At 36.2% G+C, this 19020-nt stretch overlaps 1 protein-coding gene across 1 annotated transcript; it reads right to left on the bottom strand.

The window, feature by feature from the left end:
* Window positions 1-1707: 1707 nt before the first annotated feature.
* On the bottom strand, window positions 1708-17999 carry LOC121370812 (histone-binding protein RBBP7). The gene is made up of 15 exons (XM_041496290.1): window positions 17860-17999; window positions 15186-15333; window positions 14528-14578; window positions 12209-12303; window positions 10973-11146; window positions 10318-10372; window positions 9760-9820; window positions 8993-9082; window positions 8437-8504; window positions 7533-7659; window positions 6362-6439; window positions 5909-5985; window positions 4884-4941; window positions 3248-3358; window positions 1708-2550 (listed from the first exon to the last, which is right to left on the bottom strand). The coding sequence occupies exons 1-15, from the start codon at window positions 17876-17878 to the stop codon at window positions 2482-2484; spliced, it is 1281 nt and encodes a 426-aa protein (XP_041352224.1). The 5' UTR covers window positions 17879-17999; the 3' UTR covers window positions 1708-2481.
* Window positions 18000-19020: the final 1021 nt, after the last annotated feature.

The following is a 19020-nucleotide window of genomic DNA, read 5'->3' as shown; positions in this document are numbered from 1 at the left end:
GGAAGTGACGTCAGCTCCTTGATGCACAGTGTAAACAAACGGTAATTTACAAGGCACTTCACTTTGATCAACAAGACTTGTACAACGTAAATGACTTGACAATATAAGAAACTGTTCAACTAAATATATTTCAATTTGCATTAACAGAATGAAATGGGGTTGTATTTTTTCTCTAAAAAAATCCAAAGAAAAAAAATGCATAGTAGCTAAGTAATAATTATTCTTTTGTTTGGGACTACGTAACTGATCGGTTCTGTGATTTTAGATGGGAAAGTACTTAATCAAGTTTTACAGAATTATTTACAGTAATGAAAGCATGATGGCCGATTATGTCCAATACCATTTCAGGGGTGGCAGGTTATTTCACAATACTCTGCGATGTTAATAATACCGGTACATATTTTTGTGTTGATGGCGGTAATTGTCCTGTCTGGTTACCTACCAAATATATACCTGCTAATCAGAAATCACAGGTGGAGGCAACTAAACGATAGACCAATTACTAGTAACTAAGAAAACACTCTTGTAAAACATTTCAGTACGTAGGTTAATGTATGGACAAACCACGATAGTTATTTAGACTTGTTTTATAGCCACTTTAACAATGGTGGTTTATTGTATTGAAAAAATAATATATACTTATTTCTGGCTTACTGGGATGAACGTGATCAGGTATGTTTGTTTCTTCAGTTCTAAGACTAATTCCTGACATAACACGTTAAATATTGCATAACCACTGGCTCGGCAGTGATGGAACAAAATGGCTGCACACGTTATATATATATATATATATATAACAGCCATCGCATTTAACCGTTCTACCAGTTAAATATAATAATGTACTTGTTGATGATAATGTGCATTATATATCGTTGAATATGCATACCAGTCCAAAAGCCTTGCGCGAGCGTTCCTTTAACTTAATTTGAAGAGTATATTTTCTTGTATAAACTCTTAAGCAAATTCCTCCACATATCATTTGAGATATCAGGTGAGGAAGGTTACACTTGTATTGGGTATTGTAACTGTATCAAACCTATTAATATTATATAGAGAATACTACACGAACGAGTGGCTGTTACATATCATTTATCTTGAGTTATTTTAAATTAAAATGTCTTTATTGACCGAAAGTTGGATACATTTTCAAACGAGTTGCAAGATAACTGGTATCCAAGGACACGAATGTTGTATTTTATTTCTTACATATCCTCAAAACCCACATTTAAAACAAAGTTGAACATAATCTTCAACTCAAAACTTATGTACCTCTTAAAGTAATTAGTTTCAGGTCAACTTGCAATCCCTGCAATAAAAAAAATGTCTATTGCAAAAAACATTTCATGGAAAAACAAAATCTAATATAGTCCACAGGAAAAAAAGAATAAGGTGCAATGGAGAATTAAAAACTAGATGGTATTGCCACAAAGCTATCAATTTCTTTCATGCCCATTTGGTTGGATAGTATGGCTGTGGCAACCAAGTCATCGCCTATAAGCAGCTAATTGTATATTTTCAAATGATAATACCAGTACATGTATGTGTGTTATCACAAGTAACAAATGTTCTCACCAATAGGCCAGTAAGAAATTTACATGAGTATAGGTGTAATGTTTTGGAAACTATTTTTGTCAATTGCTGCTCAGTTTTTAAATTGGACTTTTTCAGTAAGCCTCATTTTAAACAAAGAAAATCATAGAACAAGTGTTCACGTCATGTAATTTATTCATTTCAACCCATGACATATTCCTACAATTTATTTTCATTCAATACCGTTTTATATTTTATTAAAAGCATATCATTTAAAAAATGTTTGCTTGCAATTGTAGGCAAGATATCTTTAAGTTAACTTGTACAATATGCTTTTTAATTGTTCAAATTCACTGTGGAAAACAAATATTGCTTTCTTAAACAAACTAGCAAGGGTCATTATCCTATATTAACATTTTGGTCAGGGATCATAACAAATGTTTTTCAGTGCAAACAAATAATATAGCTTACAATATTAGAAGTAAGACTGCTGCCAACAATTATATAAAAAACATGAAATTGTCTTTCAAATGTCAAAAAGGTTTTCAGTAATTCCTATGTTGACACTGATCATGAACCATAAAAATTGGGCAATTCAGGAAGCAATCACAATGGACTGTCCTAACAGCAAGTATTTATAGTTTACTACAAAGCAATGGTAAGTTGTGGTCAAAGCTTTGTCCAACTTTTTCCAACTCTTGAGGACAATCTTTTAGTTATGTGTGGCAAGTTTAGAAAGCAGGTATGTCACAATCCAAAACATTTTGCACCATTGGTCATAAGTTTTTGTTTGTTCCCTTGCACAGCTGAAGTTATCAGACCAGCCATAAAAGCTCCCAATACGATGATGATTGATGTTCTCCATTTGATGTACTTGATCCAAGAATGGGACGAATCGTACACGTATAAAATGTCAAAGACAACAGTTCTGTTGTAACAGTAGACAAATGTTCATGACGTCTGCTGTTCTAGTTCACCAGCTGGAGTATCCGGTTCTTCATCATTGTATATATTCTCGGCCTATAAAAAAAAATAAAAAAATATTATATCATTAATTAAAAGTAATCAGTTATAGATCATGCAATACTTCCATTGTTACGACCCAATATCAATGTTCACTATGCAAGGTGTGGTGGGATATTTTTAGGATTAATAATAAGGCACACTGAATTATGGATTAAGTTGATTAATGTTGTAAACCCGGAAGGACAGATAATTCATAACACCGTGTAGCAAGTTTGCAAGGATGGTCTTTTTAACCCATTGTCACTTTTAATTGTTTTTAATATGAAAATTACAGCTGTCTACAGCAAATCTATCAGTCACTATGTCACATATGTAACTTACAGGTGACATTATCTGCTGAGAATTGGTGACATTGTGGCATAATGGCATTCTTTTTACATCTTAATTTTTACAATATGAATTAAAACAATTGTGATTGCATTGTAAAGTAGTTATTTTTCTACTCTGTAATAACCACTGCATATGAAAAAACCCACCTATTTCATGTTTATGAAAGAAACCTGTCTAGAATTTTCTATAAATTTCTAGATTGAATAACATATATTTAAACATTCATGAATGATAACATTTAATGAATAGAGAACCAACTAAAATAGCTGTAGAAGCAATGAGCATAGTATGCAGTTATCATAAAAATATTAACCCTTATATTTTAACCCATGTGGATATAAGAAACAAAATACTAATTTACCATTTGCCAGACTTGCATGATGTTGTCTTCAGAAACTGAACAGATTACCCAGGGTTCATTGGGATTCCAAGAAAAGTCAGATATTTTAGCGGTGTGTCCACCATGTATGAACTGAAAGTAAAGACATATTGTTAGATAACTGGAAAACAGTACGTATTGTTTGATGAACAAAACAGGTTTCATTTGTGGGAGAAAATGTATTACCTGATATACTGCAACAGAAGGAAGGGTTTTATTTAACGATGCACTCAACACATTTTATTTATGGTTATATGGCATCAGACATATGGTTAAGGACCACACAGATACTGAGAGAGGAAACCCGCTGTCGCCACTTCATAGGCTACTCTTTTCGATTAGCAGCAAGGGATCTTTTATATGCACCATTCCACAGGCAGGATAGTACATACCACAGCCTTTGTTACACCAGTTTGGAGCACTTGCTGGAACAAGAAATAGCCCAATGGGTCCACCGACGGGGATCGATCCTAGACTGACTGTGCATCAAGCGAATGCTTTACCACTGGGCTACGTCTGCCCCAATATATACTGCAATAGTGCAGAGTATCTAAATCTATGCACATAATAATTGTAGTATTTTTTCTTTTTACACTTCTGCCTTTAAAAATAAATAATTGTACTAAATAAAAATGAATGTTTTAACGACGCACTGAACAGGTTTTTTTAATAGTTATATAGTATCAGACATAAAATTAAGGACTACACAGACGAGAGGAAACCTGCTGTCACATCATGGGCCATCCATTTTCATTAGCAGCAAGGGATCTTTTATACGTATCATCCAACAGATGGGACAGTACATATCATGGCCTTTGCTACACCAGTTGTGGAGCACTGGCTGAAACGAGGAGTTCATCGAGTCCACTGACAGGGATTGATCCCAGATTGATCGCACATAGGGCAAACACTTTACCACTGGGCTAATGTTTGTCGAATGCCAAAAATGTGAAATCTTTCAATGTCACAAAGTCCTTCAGTTCCTTGGAACAAGGTACTGATAATGATATAGCCATCAGTTACAAGTTTTTGTTGTTTAATGACACCACTAGAGCACACTGATTAATTAATCATTGGATATTGGATGTCAAACATTCGTTAATTCTGACTCGTAGTCATCAGAGGAAACCCGCTACATTTTTTCTAATGCAGCAAAAGATCTGTTACATGCACTTTCCCACAGACAGGAAAGCATGTACCACAGCCGTGACCAGTTGTGGTGTACTGGCTGGAATGAGAAAACAAAAACAATCAGCACCTCAAGCAAACACTGAACCGACTGAGCTAAATCCTGCCCCAATGTTTGTACAATGCCAAAATGTAAAACAGGGGTGGGAATTGGTGAACTGTAAAAAAGAGGAAATCTAGAGGGGTCCTGGAAATTCTTGATATCCTAGGTTAAAATCTGTGCCATCTGACACATTTTGGAGGAAAGGACGATTAAAATGCGAGGAAACGCAATGTTTCATGAGAGGAAAATAGCTGATCCGAGGAGAATTTCCACCCCTGGTAAAATGTCACCAAGTCCTTCTGTCCCTTGGAACAAGGTACTGACAATGATATAGCCACCAGTGTCCCATATAAAATAGACTTTGTGTGATCTGCCAACGTCTCTTACCAGCAACTCGGGTGGTCCATCCTCTGCATCTTCAGCCGACTGCTCTTCACCAATCTTACTGCAAAGTAAAATATACGGATCTTAATGTTCCTGCATGTTCATGGATAGGTACATGTTACCTGACACCTGATGAGTTATATCGATACGTTGTATGACAAAAGATTCCCCTGTTAACAGGAGTTGAGTTATATCGATATGTTGTATAACCATAGATTCCCCTGTTAACAGGAGTTGAGTTATATCGATATGTTGTATGACCACAGATTCCCCTATTAACAGGAGTTGAGTTATATTGATATGTTGTATGACCATAGATTCCCCTGTTAACAGGAGTTGAGTTATATCGATATGTTGTATGACCATAGATTCCCCTGTTAACTGGATATGTTGTATGACCATAGATTCCCCTGTTAACTGGAGTTGAGTTATATCGATATGTTGTATGACCATAGATTCCTGTTAACAGGAGTTGAGTTATATTTGTACAACCATAGATTCCTTTGTTAACAGGAGTTGAGTTATATCGATATGTTGTATGACCATAGATTCCTGTTAACAGGAGTTGAGTTATATTTGTACAACCATAGATTCCTTTGTTAACAGGAGTTGAGTTATATCGATATGTTGTATGATGATAGATTCCTGTTAACAGGAGTTGAGTTATATTTGTACAACCATAGATTCCTTTGTTAACAGGAGTTGAGTTATATCGATATGTTGTATGATGATAGATTCCTGTTAACAGGAGTTGAGTTATATTTGTACAACCATAGATTCCTTTGTTAACAGGAGTTGAGTTATATCGATATGTTGTATGATGATAGATTCCTGTTAACAGGAGTTGAGTTATATTTGTACAACCATAGATTCCTTTGTTAACAGGAGTTGAGTTATATCGATATGTTGTATGATGATAGATTCCTGTTAACAGGAGTTGAGTTATATTTGTACAACCATAGATTGCTTTGTTAACAGGAGTTGAGTTATATTGATATGTTGTATGATGATAGATTCCTATGTTGTACCTGAGATCCCACACGTGAAGCCGCCTATCAGTGCCACTGGATGCCAAGATCGTTTCGTTGTGTGGAGACCACTGGACCTGCAACACATGTTGAAAAATATTAATCTTGGTTACAAACTGAAAATACTACAAATCATTGCTATTTGACCTGAAAGTGAAAACACATGATTTTAACAATAGAAAATCTGAAAGAGTAGTCACTTTCACAAAATTTTGGAATGAAAAAATATATATTGTTTAAAAAAAAATAAAAAAAATCAATTGGACTTTTTTTTTTTCATGATTCCATAACACTGGATGTTCTATAATTTACATACCATGTGTGCTTTCAATAGCTCAACCTTCAGTAGACTTAATGCTGGTAAAGAATCTACTTTGCATAACTGAGTTAACATCAATCTAGTGGTACATTAAAAACAGTTACATACTTTTTTTTAACATAAACGAATTGTACCTGAAATATTTCATCCTTATGAGATTCAAATGAGTGCAACTTCAGCTTCAAGTTCCGCAAATCCCAGAGAGCAACCGTCTGTTGTAATGAATAAAATTAGTAAATGACCAAGCTTTCCGTATGAAAAATAATTAAATATCTGACCTACATCCGATATATACATTTAACCAAAATAATGATTAACGTAAAAATCACCTAATAAAACTGATATTACAAACTATTTTCATATTTTTTAACAGTGACAAAGTGAGATCACTTATTAAGCAAAATAAAACTTTCACCCATTATTCATTCCAACTTAAATTTGTGCCTATATCCAATTAAGGTTCAAGCAATTTGTTTGTTCAAAGAAAGAAATGTTTTTTATTTAATGACGCACTCAACACATTTTATTTACAGTTATATGGCGTCAGACATATGGTTAAGGACCACAAAGATATTGAGAGAGGAAACCCGCTGTCGCCACTTCATGAGCTACTCTTTTCGATTAGCAGCAAGGGTTCTTTTATATGCACCATCCCAGACAGGGTAGTACATACCACAGCCTTTGATATACCAGCTGCGGTGCACTGGCTGGAACAAGAAATAGCCCAATGGGCCCACCGACGGGGATTGATCCCAGACTGACCACACATCGAGCAAGCGCTTTACCACAGGGCTATATCCTGCCCCTGTGTCTGACCAGAACAATGGGTTAGTTATTACTGGTCAATGAGACAGAAGAGGGTGTAGTGGTGTTAAACCTACCTATTGAGTCGTTAAATCTCGCTCTGGGTGGGAGTCGGTACCGGGCTGCAAACCCTGTACCTACCAGCCGTATATCCGATGGCTTAATCACGACACCATCAAGGCCATTAAATAAAATACTTCTATAAGTCCATTGCTATCATCTGACTCTAGGACTATTTTTACCGATGTTCAAATCACTATGTCACAGACTAAAACCCCAATCTATGTGAATGGATACCTTATCAGCTGAGCCAGTGGCAAGAATAAATTCACTACCAGTATCTACCAGCCTCATGTCCGATGGCTTAATCACAACACCATCAAGGCCATTAAATAAAATACTTGTATAACTCCATTGCTATCATCTGACTCTAGGACTATTTTCACTGATGTTCAAATCACTATGTCACAATCTAAAACCCCAATCTATGTGAATGGATACCTTATCAGCTGAGCCAGTGGCAAGAATAAATTCACTGTATGGGTTGAACGACAGACAGTTCACTTCCGCTGTGTGCGCGTCGACTGTGTGGCTGGGCTTGTTTGGATTGTTTGAACGAGTATCCCATCTACAAAACAAAAGTCAACATACAGGAATGCACTTAATTCAAGTTTTAAAACTTGTCAGATTTAAATTTCTTCTGTAATTATTTCCGAAGTTTTAATGCAGTTCTATTAAACACAAAATATTAATCCTTTAGGTGTCTTATTTTTATCAGTACAGTACGAGGCATCAACATTTATTTCCAGTTTCTCCATCTGTCCAAAACAGTAATGGAAATTTTTTACAGACGATCTTGCACATTCTATATCATATACACTACACTACACTACACTACACTACACTACACTACACTACACTACACTACACTACACGACACGACACGACACGACACGACACGACACGACACGACACGACACGACACGACACGACACGACACGACACGACACGACACGACACGACACGACACGACACGACACGACACGACACGACACGACACGACACGACACGACACGACACGACACGACACGACACGACACGACACGACACGACACGACACGACACGACACGACACGACACGACACGACACGACACGACACGACACGACACGACACGACACGACACGACACGACACGACACGACACGACACGACACGACACGACACGACACGACACGACACCACACGACACGACACCACACGACACGACACCACACGACACCACACCACACCACACCATGTGGTATACACTGTAAAATATGTACACAAATCAAAATGATATCCACGAAAAACACAAAGACGGATTTGTAAAACATTTACAAAACGAGAAAATTAGTAAATATTTACATCATTAATTTTTGGTCATCAGCCACTGATCCAAACAAACTTTCATGAAGAAGATGCCATGCCACATCCTGAAATGAACAATTTATTTTTTAGTTTAAAGAAAAACGTCTTAAAAACTCAGGTCCCAAATAAGGATTCTACTACAATAGACAAGTAATTGTACGGTCACAAAAATCACACAAAATAGTCAACAAATTGGCCATATGTTAGCATATATCAGAAGCTTTAATTTAGTGTTTGATAATTAAGCTACAAGATTATTAGTCAAATTCTGTGTTTTTAAAAAATGCCACTTGTTTAATGCACGTCAAGTTAGTACCGGTACATTAAAGAATTTGAAAGATATTACATCTTATGGATGTTTTAGAGTCTGCCTCAGCCGTTTTGATTAATTTTACATCATATAAAATAAGTGCATTCAACCAATTGCAACTCCTAGTATTCAGTCAAATACAGCCACATTCTGATTTTTATTCTTGCAGCCCCGTTTTACATATAGATATTGCATCTAATCCACATTCTGTTTATTATATATTTTTTATAAAATGTCTCTTACCTCAACCACAGACGTATGTCCATTAAAAATAGTGTGAGCTTCTATTACACGATCCTTTGGTGTTGTGTTTACATCCCATAAACATATTGTCTGTAAAAAAAGATATGTTTCATGATGACACTAAACATGTACAAATACATCCATACTTAATAAAAAATAAAACCAATGTGCTCTAATGTTGTCGTTTTTAACAACTTTTTTTTAATAAAAAATATTAATCTATTATGGAAGAACAAATAAAAGATCCTTTGCTGCCTGTCGTAAAAGAGTAGCCTATGTCGCGACAGCGGGTTTCCTCTAAAAATAACAGTGTCTGAATGACCATATGTTTGACGTCCAATAGCCAATGATAAGATAAAAAAATCAATGTGCTCTAGTGGCGTCGTTAAAAAAAATTTGTTTACTTTTTACTATTATTAATTCCTGCCACATTAAATTTAACCGATAATCATTTTGCATTACAGTAACCTAAAAAGTATTAACAAATTGTGTACACTAAAATGTTAATTCTTATATACAAGCTACATACTCACAGCTGAGAAGTATGTTTCTTGTCTTATATGTGAAAGGAACATAATAAAAATCAAAATATTAATAGCTTTGAGGAGTGAAAAACGGTCTCTTATTTTTAGCTCTACTTCCGATGCAGACACATTCCTATATCTAGATAGAGTATGTTAAACATGAATATTAAAAACAAGATAAAACCACTGAGAAGCTGTATGATGCAAGTGTAATTTTACTTTAACTTTCTAAGTAGAACTTACATGATCATCTGAAGCACTTAACAGGTGTCCGTGCAAGTTGGGGTTCCACGATAAACCATAGCTAAAACAGAAAATCAATATAAATATAAATTTTTAAAGTGGTCGAAACAATATGCAGAAAGTATGTTTATTGCAAGTGTTAATCAGCAACAAGACTGCTGGTCAGAAGTTTAAAAGTGTCTATAAGGCCCGACCACCATTGACAGAACCCTGACCTTTTTCATAATTTACAATCACTAGTTTGGCAACAAGATATATTATAAAACAGTTCAAACTGTAACACAGTCAAATGACTTGATGACTCAATAATAACCTCTGCATGACAAACAAGTGCTGCAAATTTTGAACTTGTACTTCAGAACACAGATCACATGTAGTTGCGTTGCGTAAGTTTGTTACCATGCTCATATACCAGAGAGGTTTCGAGCATGTCCGCCCCAGAGTTCAATCCCTGGAAAACCAGGGACACAACCCGGGGCAGATCATATGTAGTATATCGATTTATTATTGTAGATTGTCCTATTCAAAAAATGTTTAACACTGAAAAAAAAGCAGTACCCTTCCTTTTGATGTCCTTTCAATCTCAATTCTGGCGTACACTCTCCAGCAGGATCTATTAAAACAACACAAAATACAGAGATTAAATCAAGAAAAACTGTCACCTAATGCAAAGCACACCACTTTTCCACTCTCATCATAACTGGCACAATTAACTGAAATATTTAGAAGCGAGTTGGGATATCCGATTTATAAACAGGTAAATTTCAGTAGTAAAACAGAAATCTTTTACGATGAACAAGTTAATGTGTCATTTAACGACGCACTCAACACATTTTATTTACGGTTATATGGCATCAGACATATGGTTAAGGACTACAGAGATATTGAGAGAGGAAACCCGCTGTCACCACTTCATAAGACTACTCTTTTCGATTAGCAGTAATGCATCTTTAAAATGCACCATCCCATAGAAAGGATAGCACATACCATGGCCTTTGATGTACCAGTTGTGGTGCACTGGCTGGAGTGAGAAATAGGGCAATGGGCCCACTGACAGGGATCGATCCCAAATTTAGATTTGGAAATTATATTTGACTTGTAACCATGTGCATTTAAAATCTAGTAGATTCAGAAGATTTATTTTCATTTGACAGCGGCCATTGTGTCTTATTTCTCCCATGATTAATAATGATAAACCAATAAGACATCATACCTGGTTTTGATGGATGTTTTGTGTAATCAAACACCAGCACGTCACTTGTGGGTGTCTTGGTTGCTATGATACATGGGTTCTGAGGCATGTAGCGTGCACGGTTCACCTCTCCTTCATGGTTGATCTTGATCTCAATCTCGATCTTTCCACTTACAGAACCAAAGCCACCAAATTCTGAAAGATTAAAAAAAATTCTTTTTATTATCTATTAAATTAATATGTACATATATATATTATTTTTAAAATATGAAGAAAAAAAGCAAATTACTTCTCTTGCTATCTGTTAACACCTCCACCCTACCCTCAAACATACACTCGTGGTTGATTCTTTTTAAAAATGATAGCTACCTTTGACCTCAAGTTTTTGTGACACAAAATTATTTAGGGCAAGGTAAGGGGTGGGATATGATGGTTTGTTAAGAAATAACTGAGCTTCCACAATTTTTAAAGTTTAATAATAAATTTTGCAAAAAAAAAATGTTTTGCTCACTCAGAAGTCACTCTAGACATGGCATTTTTGGAAGGTCTAATGAATGCAGAAGAATCTGAATTTCTGCTGTTATTAATTATACCATGATATCCATTACACAAGTTACTAAATAGCCAGGTTTTTGTTCAATGTGGTCAGCATCATTTTTCTTTTATTTATGAATTACACGAGCATTGTAGTATTAATTCACTTTGATTAAGGTGGGAAATGTCAAAACAAGACTGTCATGCCTCAAGGTACAATGCAGGAAAGGCAAGTGATTACCCGTTCTCTCCTCCATACTCAACTGGATAGTCTTAGCAGGGCTAGCTCCTGGTGAGCAAAATATTTCACCAAATTGTTTATTAAACTTTAAAAATTGCGGAAATCGACAGTTATTTTTTTTTTTTTAAAGTCAGTTATTACATCAAATGATTTTGCAAAATTAAAATAAAATTCGCAATTGGCGAATCTGGTAAGTGCCAGAGCTAGCCCTGCTTAGTATAGTGGAAAATTTATCCCCTTACAATAAAAAGTTTAGAAATTTTATTTTATGTGACTGCTTGCCTAGCCCCATTTCAGGAGTTTGATCTTCAGCTCAACTTTTGTTCATGGCAAAGACTGCTTAAAATACAACACACTTTAAACGGTTTATGTTAATTAAATAAGGCTATATTGCACAGGTTTAATTACTACTGAGAATCACACACAAAACTGTACATCAAAGCTTTTTAAATGAAATTAAATATGCCATATTTACTCCTTACCTCCCTTTTCACTGTCATAATGTGAGGCATCGAACTGGGCGTTGTCGTTTGGTAACTGTACACTGGCTATCAGAAGGTGATTCTGTTCATCAGACCTAACACAAAAAACACAATTCAACATATCAATTATTATTAAACAACATACGCCTGCTGGTTTCAGATGAAAAAAAGAAAGAGAAAGAAGTTTGTTTTGTTTAACGACACCACTGGAGCACATTAATTAATCATCGGCTACTGGATGTAAAACATTTGGTATTTCTGACTCATAGTCATCAGAGGAAACCCGTTACATTTTTTTCTAATGCAGAAAGGGATCTTTTATATGCACTTTCCTACAGACAGGAAAGCACATACCATGGCCTTTGTCCAGTTGTGACCGGCCTCAGTGGCGTCGTGGATAGGCCATCGGTCTACAGGCTGGTAGGTACTGGGTTTGGATTCCAGTCGAGGCATGGGATTTTTAATCCAGATACCGACTCCAAACCCTGAGCGAGTGCTCCGCAAGGCTCAATGGGTAGGTGTAAACCACTTGCACCGACCAGTGATCCATAACTGGTTCAACAAAGGCCATGGTTTGTGCTATCCTGCCTGTGGGAAGCGCAAATAAAAGATCCCTTGCTGCTAATCAGAAAGAGTAGCCCATGTAGTGGCGACAGCGGGTTTCCTCTCAAAATCTGTGTGTGTCGTTAAATAAAACATTTCTTTCTTTGTCCAGTTGTGGTGCACTGGTTGGAATGAGAAAAAACACCAATCAGCTGAATGGATCCACTGAGGTGGTTCGATCCCGTGACATAAGCACCTCAAACGAGTACTCAACCGACTGAGCTAAATGCCGCTCCTAAAAGAAAGAGTGAATGAATGAATGAATGTTTAACGACACCCCAGCACGAAAAATACATCGGCTATGGTTAATGCAACCCAATGTGATGATCAACATCAATATAAAAATTCAACAGGTCAATAAAAACACAGTGTAAAGAACTGTGTAAAAATACAAATATCACAGATAGATATAATTAAAACGTAAAAACTGTAAAATAATTTCTGGATGGAATCGAAATGATTCCATCACATTTCTTTGTCCAAATAAATCTTTTCGCGTTTCTTTCAGAAACTGACACTCCACCAAAATGTGGCGCAGTCAGAAGACACTGACAATGCTCACACTGAGACGGAGGATCCTTCTTCAAGATAAATGAATGAGTCAAGTAAGTGTGACCGTTGCGGGCACGACACAAGATGATTTCATCCTTCCTGCACTGTCTATAGGAGGACTGCCACTCTCCCAAGACTGGCTCGATAGCATGAAGCTTGTTCGCAACCTCACCGCCCCAATCATGTTGCCAAGCGGAAAAGATAAATTGGTTGATACAATATTTAAAATCAGTATAAGGTACACCAACCCCGGCATGAGGCAAATCCAAAGCAGACTTGGCAGCCGAATCTGCCTTTTCATTATCCCTGATGCCAACATGGCTGGGTACCCAACAAAATACAACGTCTTTATTGGCAGAGATGCATTATTTAAAGTTTGACAATACATGAATATTTCAACTCGGACAGACACACAGGGTTCAATAAATCCACTAGCTCTCGTTCCCGGCTAGTGAATGTTTGATCTGAGCTAGTAAAAATGATCAAACACATTACTATAATATACAGGGCACTACCCAGGGATTCTGTAACGGCTGATGACTTTCTCAAACATGTGTTAAACACTGCAGACAATTCACAATTTATTAACAGAATTAATAAACTAGAATATAAAAAAAAAAAAGTAAAGTTTGTTTTATTTAACGACGCCGCTAGAGCACATTGATTTTTTATCTTATCATCGGCTATTGGACGTCAAACATATGGTCATTCTGACACTGTTTTTAGAGGAAACCCACTGTCGCCACATAGGCTACTCTTTTTACGACAGGCAGCAAGGGATCTTTTATTTGCGCTTCCCACAGGCAGGATAGCACAAACCATGGCCTTTGTTGAACCAGTTATGGATCACGGGTCGGTGCAAGTGGTTTACACCTACTCATTGAGCCTTGCGGAGCACTCACTCAGGGTTTGGAGTCGGTATCTGGATTAAAAATCCCATGCCTCGACTGGGATCCGAACCCAGTACCTACCAGCCTGTAAACTAGAATATGTGAGGGCATACAAAATGTGCTGTCAGGTGTGGACTAAAATATGTGCCCCGTTTGGTCAGGTCAGGTCATAGGGTTTAACGTGCATATACAGAACAAGCTGTCGTAGCGCATGCCTGTCATGGGTGCAGGTGCACAAATATCCGATTGTCCTGTGAACAATAATTATACTTACGTGTGGGTACCCAAAATAAGTCTGTGAAGTGAGTAATCTTTGCCTTCAGGGCTGAAAAAACAACAAAAACAAGACATATAAAAAAAAAACAATCTCTGCAGTCATTATTCATTTAAAAATATTTGCAAAGGTTTGTATCAACCTAAAATCTGTATTTGTACCCCAGTGCATAAAACTAGAAATTCAATAAGTTCATCAGTGTCCAATGTTTCTTTTTTAAGTACTACAGGACTCCAGTTTCATAAAACATGTTTCCACTAGCATGTTGACAAAAATCACAGTACCTAAGGTCGACGACAGTTACATTTCACACCCTTGTTTTGGCTTCGTACACAATAAATAAAACATATCCAGTGGTAGTTCTATGCAGGGCTAGCTCTGAGTGAGCAAAACTATTCGCCAAATACTTGATTAAACTTTAACAATTTAGAAATTGTCAGTTATTTTCTAAAAAAAATTCAATTATTACATGAAATTATTTCGCCGACTAAAATAAAATTCGCCAACTGTTTGCAAAATTCGCAACTGGCGAATGGAGAATTTGGTGAGTGCCAGAGCTAGCCCTGCTACGGGTATAATATAATAATAAATGATTAATAACGGACAATAGTAAAATGATTTCCAGGCCTGTAACAGAATATCTGATTTGGAATCATACCGGGTAACATCAGGTAACCACTGTGCTGACAAACTGGGCCATTCAAGGGCATGTGTCATAACCAGGTCGTACAAAAATGGTGTGTTTTTCTTCCATATTTTGTATTCTTCGTTGATAACTCGTTCCTCTACAGCATCATCAAAGCCTTCTGAAAGAAATAACATCATTCATTTGACTGCAAATTTTAACTGTAAATATCTAAAATGAAATGATACTTGCATTGTAAACAGACCCATAATACTCCGACATGTGAATGGTATCTAAAAAATTATCTTAGCACCCATAAAAATTAGACAGATTGTTCCACTTGTGCAGCAACAACCCTTTCAATATTACACAGTACTAAGTCTTCTTTGCAGCAAAATTTCTAAATATTTTTTGTACAAATAATTTAATTCCTAAAATATATTATATCCCTAGAGGAGTTTGGTAATTATCTACTGCATGTCCGAATGGTCAGAGCACCCAGCTAAAGTCCCTAAGGCTTAAAGTTTGAACCCAGTCATTAGCATGTACTTTGGAGTTAGTAATGCTAATTCACTATAATCAGTACCCAAAAGTGGCTGAAAATATGGACTTCATTCTAAGCCTGGCAAAGACTCATGTTTGATTATATGCCAAATTATGTGATTCTGTTATCGTTTTTCAAGATCATCAATCCACTGGGATATTTCTGGATTCAGCCAGAGCTCACCAACTGGTGCAACAAAGGCTGTGATATGTATTATCCAGTCTGTGGGATGATGCATATAAAAGATCCCTTGTTGCTAATTGAAGAGTATTTTAATGAGTGGTGGAAGAAGGTTTTCTCTAATTATTTGTGGTTCTTAACCAATGTTAGTTTGGTTTGTTTTCTTACACAGTTCGCGCAATTAACATTTGATTTATTGACATCTGCTTGTCGTTCATTTGTGAGGTTTTTCTTCCCAGTTCAGGAACATTTTTATTAACAATAAAGTTCAGACAAGTATACAAACCCATAAAAACATTAATTTTACGGTCATATTTGTTTATTTCTTAAAATTACAGATGTCGGGTCCACTCGACTCAGAAATTGAAAGAAAGAAAGAAATGTTTTATTTAACAACGCACTCAACACATTTTATTTACGGTTATATGGCGTCAGACATATGGTTAAGGACCACACAGATTTTGAGAGGAAACCCACTGTCGCCACTACATGGGCTACTCTTTCCGATTAGCAGCAAGGGATCTTTTATTTGCGCTTCCCACAGGCAGGATAGCACAAACCATGGCCTTTGTTGAACCAGTTATGGATCACTGGTCGGTGCAAGTGGTTTACACCTACCCATTAAGCCTTGTGGAGCACTCACCCAGGGTTTGGAGTCTGTATCTGGATTAAAAAACCCATGCCTCGACTGGGATTCTGAACCCAGTACCTACCAGCCTGTAGACCGATGGCCTAACTACGACACCACCGAGGCCGTTCAGAAATTGAGGAAGATGAATTTACATTCAGCGAGTGTCACACGACTTCACTTGCCAGATGAATAATAGACATAGTCCATTCAGAACAATTTTAAATAAATTTTGAGTGTATAACTTTATATTTTATAAACTATTCACTGGTATGAAGATATCGACATCAAGTGTTGTTAGCAATCATGTGGGGGAAACGAGGTGAACTGACTATTCTTGACAAACTAAATTTTTTCTTAAAAAAAATATTAATCTAAGTGTTTTGTTCACCGTGCATATTTCAAACAACTTTTTATCATGTAGTGGGTTTAAAAATTAAAAATGAGAACTGCACAGGTGCAAAAAGATTATTTTCCCCAATGCATGTGCCTGAACGCAGTTACAATGTAGAAACTAACACGCTTTTCTGTTTAGTTATAATTAGGTTATTAGAATGGATTCATGTTACGTCTATGTTGTTTTTTCATTAACTGCAATATATTTTATTTCATGTAACAATGTTATGCAACTAAAAAATATAGAATATTCTTTCTACAAATATCGTATTAATGTTTTTGTCATTAGCCGAAGGCAGTTTGGGACGTCAATGGTAACCATAGTTATAATGTCGTAAATGTGTTGCATGCATCATTAAAAGAAAGAAAGGTTTTATTTAATGACACATTCAACACATTGTATTTACGGTTATATGGCGTCAGATATATGATTAAGGACCACACAGATATTGAGAGAGAAAACCCGCTGTCGCCACTTCATGGGCTACTCTTTTTGATTAGCAGCAAGAGATCTTTTATATGCACCATCCCACAAACAGGGTAGTAAATACCACAGCCGTTGATATACCAGTCGTGGTGCACTGGCTGGAACGAGAAATAGCCCAATGGGCCCACTGATGGGAATCGATGCCAGACTGACCACGCATCGAGCGAGCGCTTTACCAGTGGCACTGGGCTACGTCCCGCCTCTACATGCATTATTACTACATTAGGCTAAATAAAACATTTCTTTTCTTTAAGCACAGTTCTTTCTGATTAGCTTAGTTTAAAATATTTTCCTTGTTTGTTTACTGGGGTTTTTAATACTACACACGCATGTACACACCCAACAACATCGCACAAAGACAAACTATCACGAAATTTAAAGACATCCATTACAATTACAAGTAACAAAGCAACACCGGTGACACAATTTAATATTGATAATTAATCAAATTAAATAAACAACCAAAATTTACCTCCGTCTTTGTCTGTCATTTTGGTAAACAAAGCTGGGGGACAAAATAAATATTTTAATCTAGAATTTTATCAATGCTAGAAAAGAACAACTCGCGCCAAATTTCAGAGTCCAGAGAAAATTCAAGATGTACTATTTTCCGTCCGTACGTTTGATTAATATATCGTACTATACTGAAATCTAAGTGTGAATTCTGAAAAGTGTTTTAACATATTTAAATAGTGATACACATTATATTTAATCAAAGAATATGAGAACAATTATGGAATCAAATGCAAGGCCGTACCTAGTGGAGAGTGGAGGGGGAGGAGGGTCGCCTCAGCTAATTGAATGGTCCACGACAGTGGTTTAAACAATATTTATTAGCAAATCAAATTTGGGATTGGCAACAGGCAAGTGCCTATATTAAGTCCTCTCCCTACATTTAACAAATATACATGTTATACATCAAAATGGCTAGAACAATATTACAATAAAGATAATACGGATAGATGGGGGAATAGAAGAGAAGAGTGTGTAGAAGAAACAAAGAATAAATAGCAAACAGTTAGAATGGTTAAATGGTTAATTGATCTCGAAACGCTTACTATTAAAAAAAAAAATTCTTAACAGATTTAAATAGAGAGATATTATCTTGGACACTTAAATTTGAATCTCCAAATAGCAAAGTATGACACTTAAGATTATAATAGTTCAGTAAATGAGTATTGCGAGCTGCAACATATATTGGGCAAAAACATTTTTAAAATTCTGCATCTTGAACTGGATGGCCACAAATACAAGAAAGGGTACCTGTCACATGTCGTACAAATTTGTGACCATTCAAATCACTGGTACCCAAACGGAGTCGGCTATGTAGAATCTGTTGCCATCTATCACCTTCATAGAAATAAGATGGAACAGCAGGGTCGTGTTTGTTCATTTGTATTTTAAACAATTAATGAAGAAGAATTTCTAATATCAGGCAACAGATTATTACATAATTTTACTGCAGAAGGAAAGGAGTTCGAAAACAATTTTGTTCTCCGCATTACGCATGTAGTATTCATTACGTTCTGCAGCAGAGCGAGGTAGTTGTAAGGTTAAAAACAGTTGGTAACATCTTATTTGAAAGTTTATACATCATACAGAGTTTGTGTCGCTTCATCCTTTATGGTAAAGG

The sequence above is a fragment of the Gigantopelta aegis genome, chromosome 4 (genome assembly GCF_016097555.1).
Source record: "Gigantopelta aegis isolate Gae_Host chromosome 4, Gae_host_genome, whole genome shotgun sequence".
In the NCBI taxonomy this organism is placed as follows: domain Eukaryota; kingdom Metazoa; phylum Mollusca; class Gastropoda; order Neomphalida; family Peltospiridae; genus Gigantopelta; species Gigantopelta aegis.
This window is presented reverse-complemented; position numbering and strand designations above follow the sequence as displayed.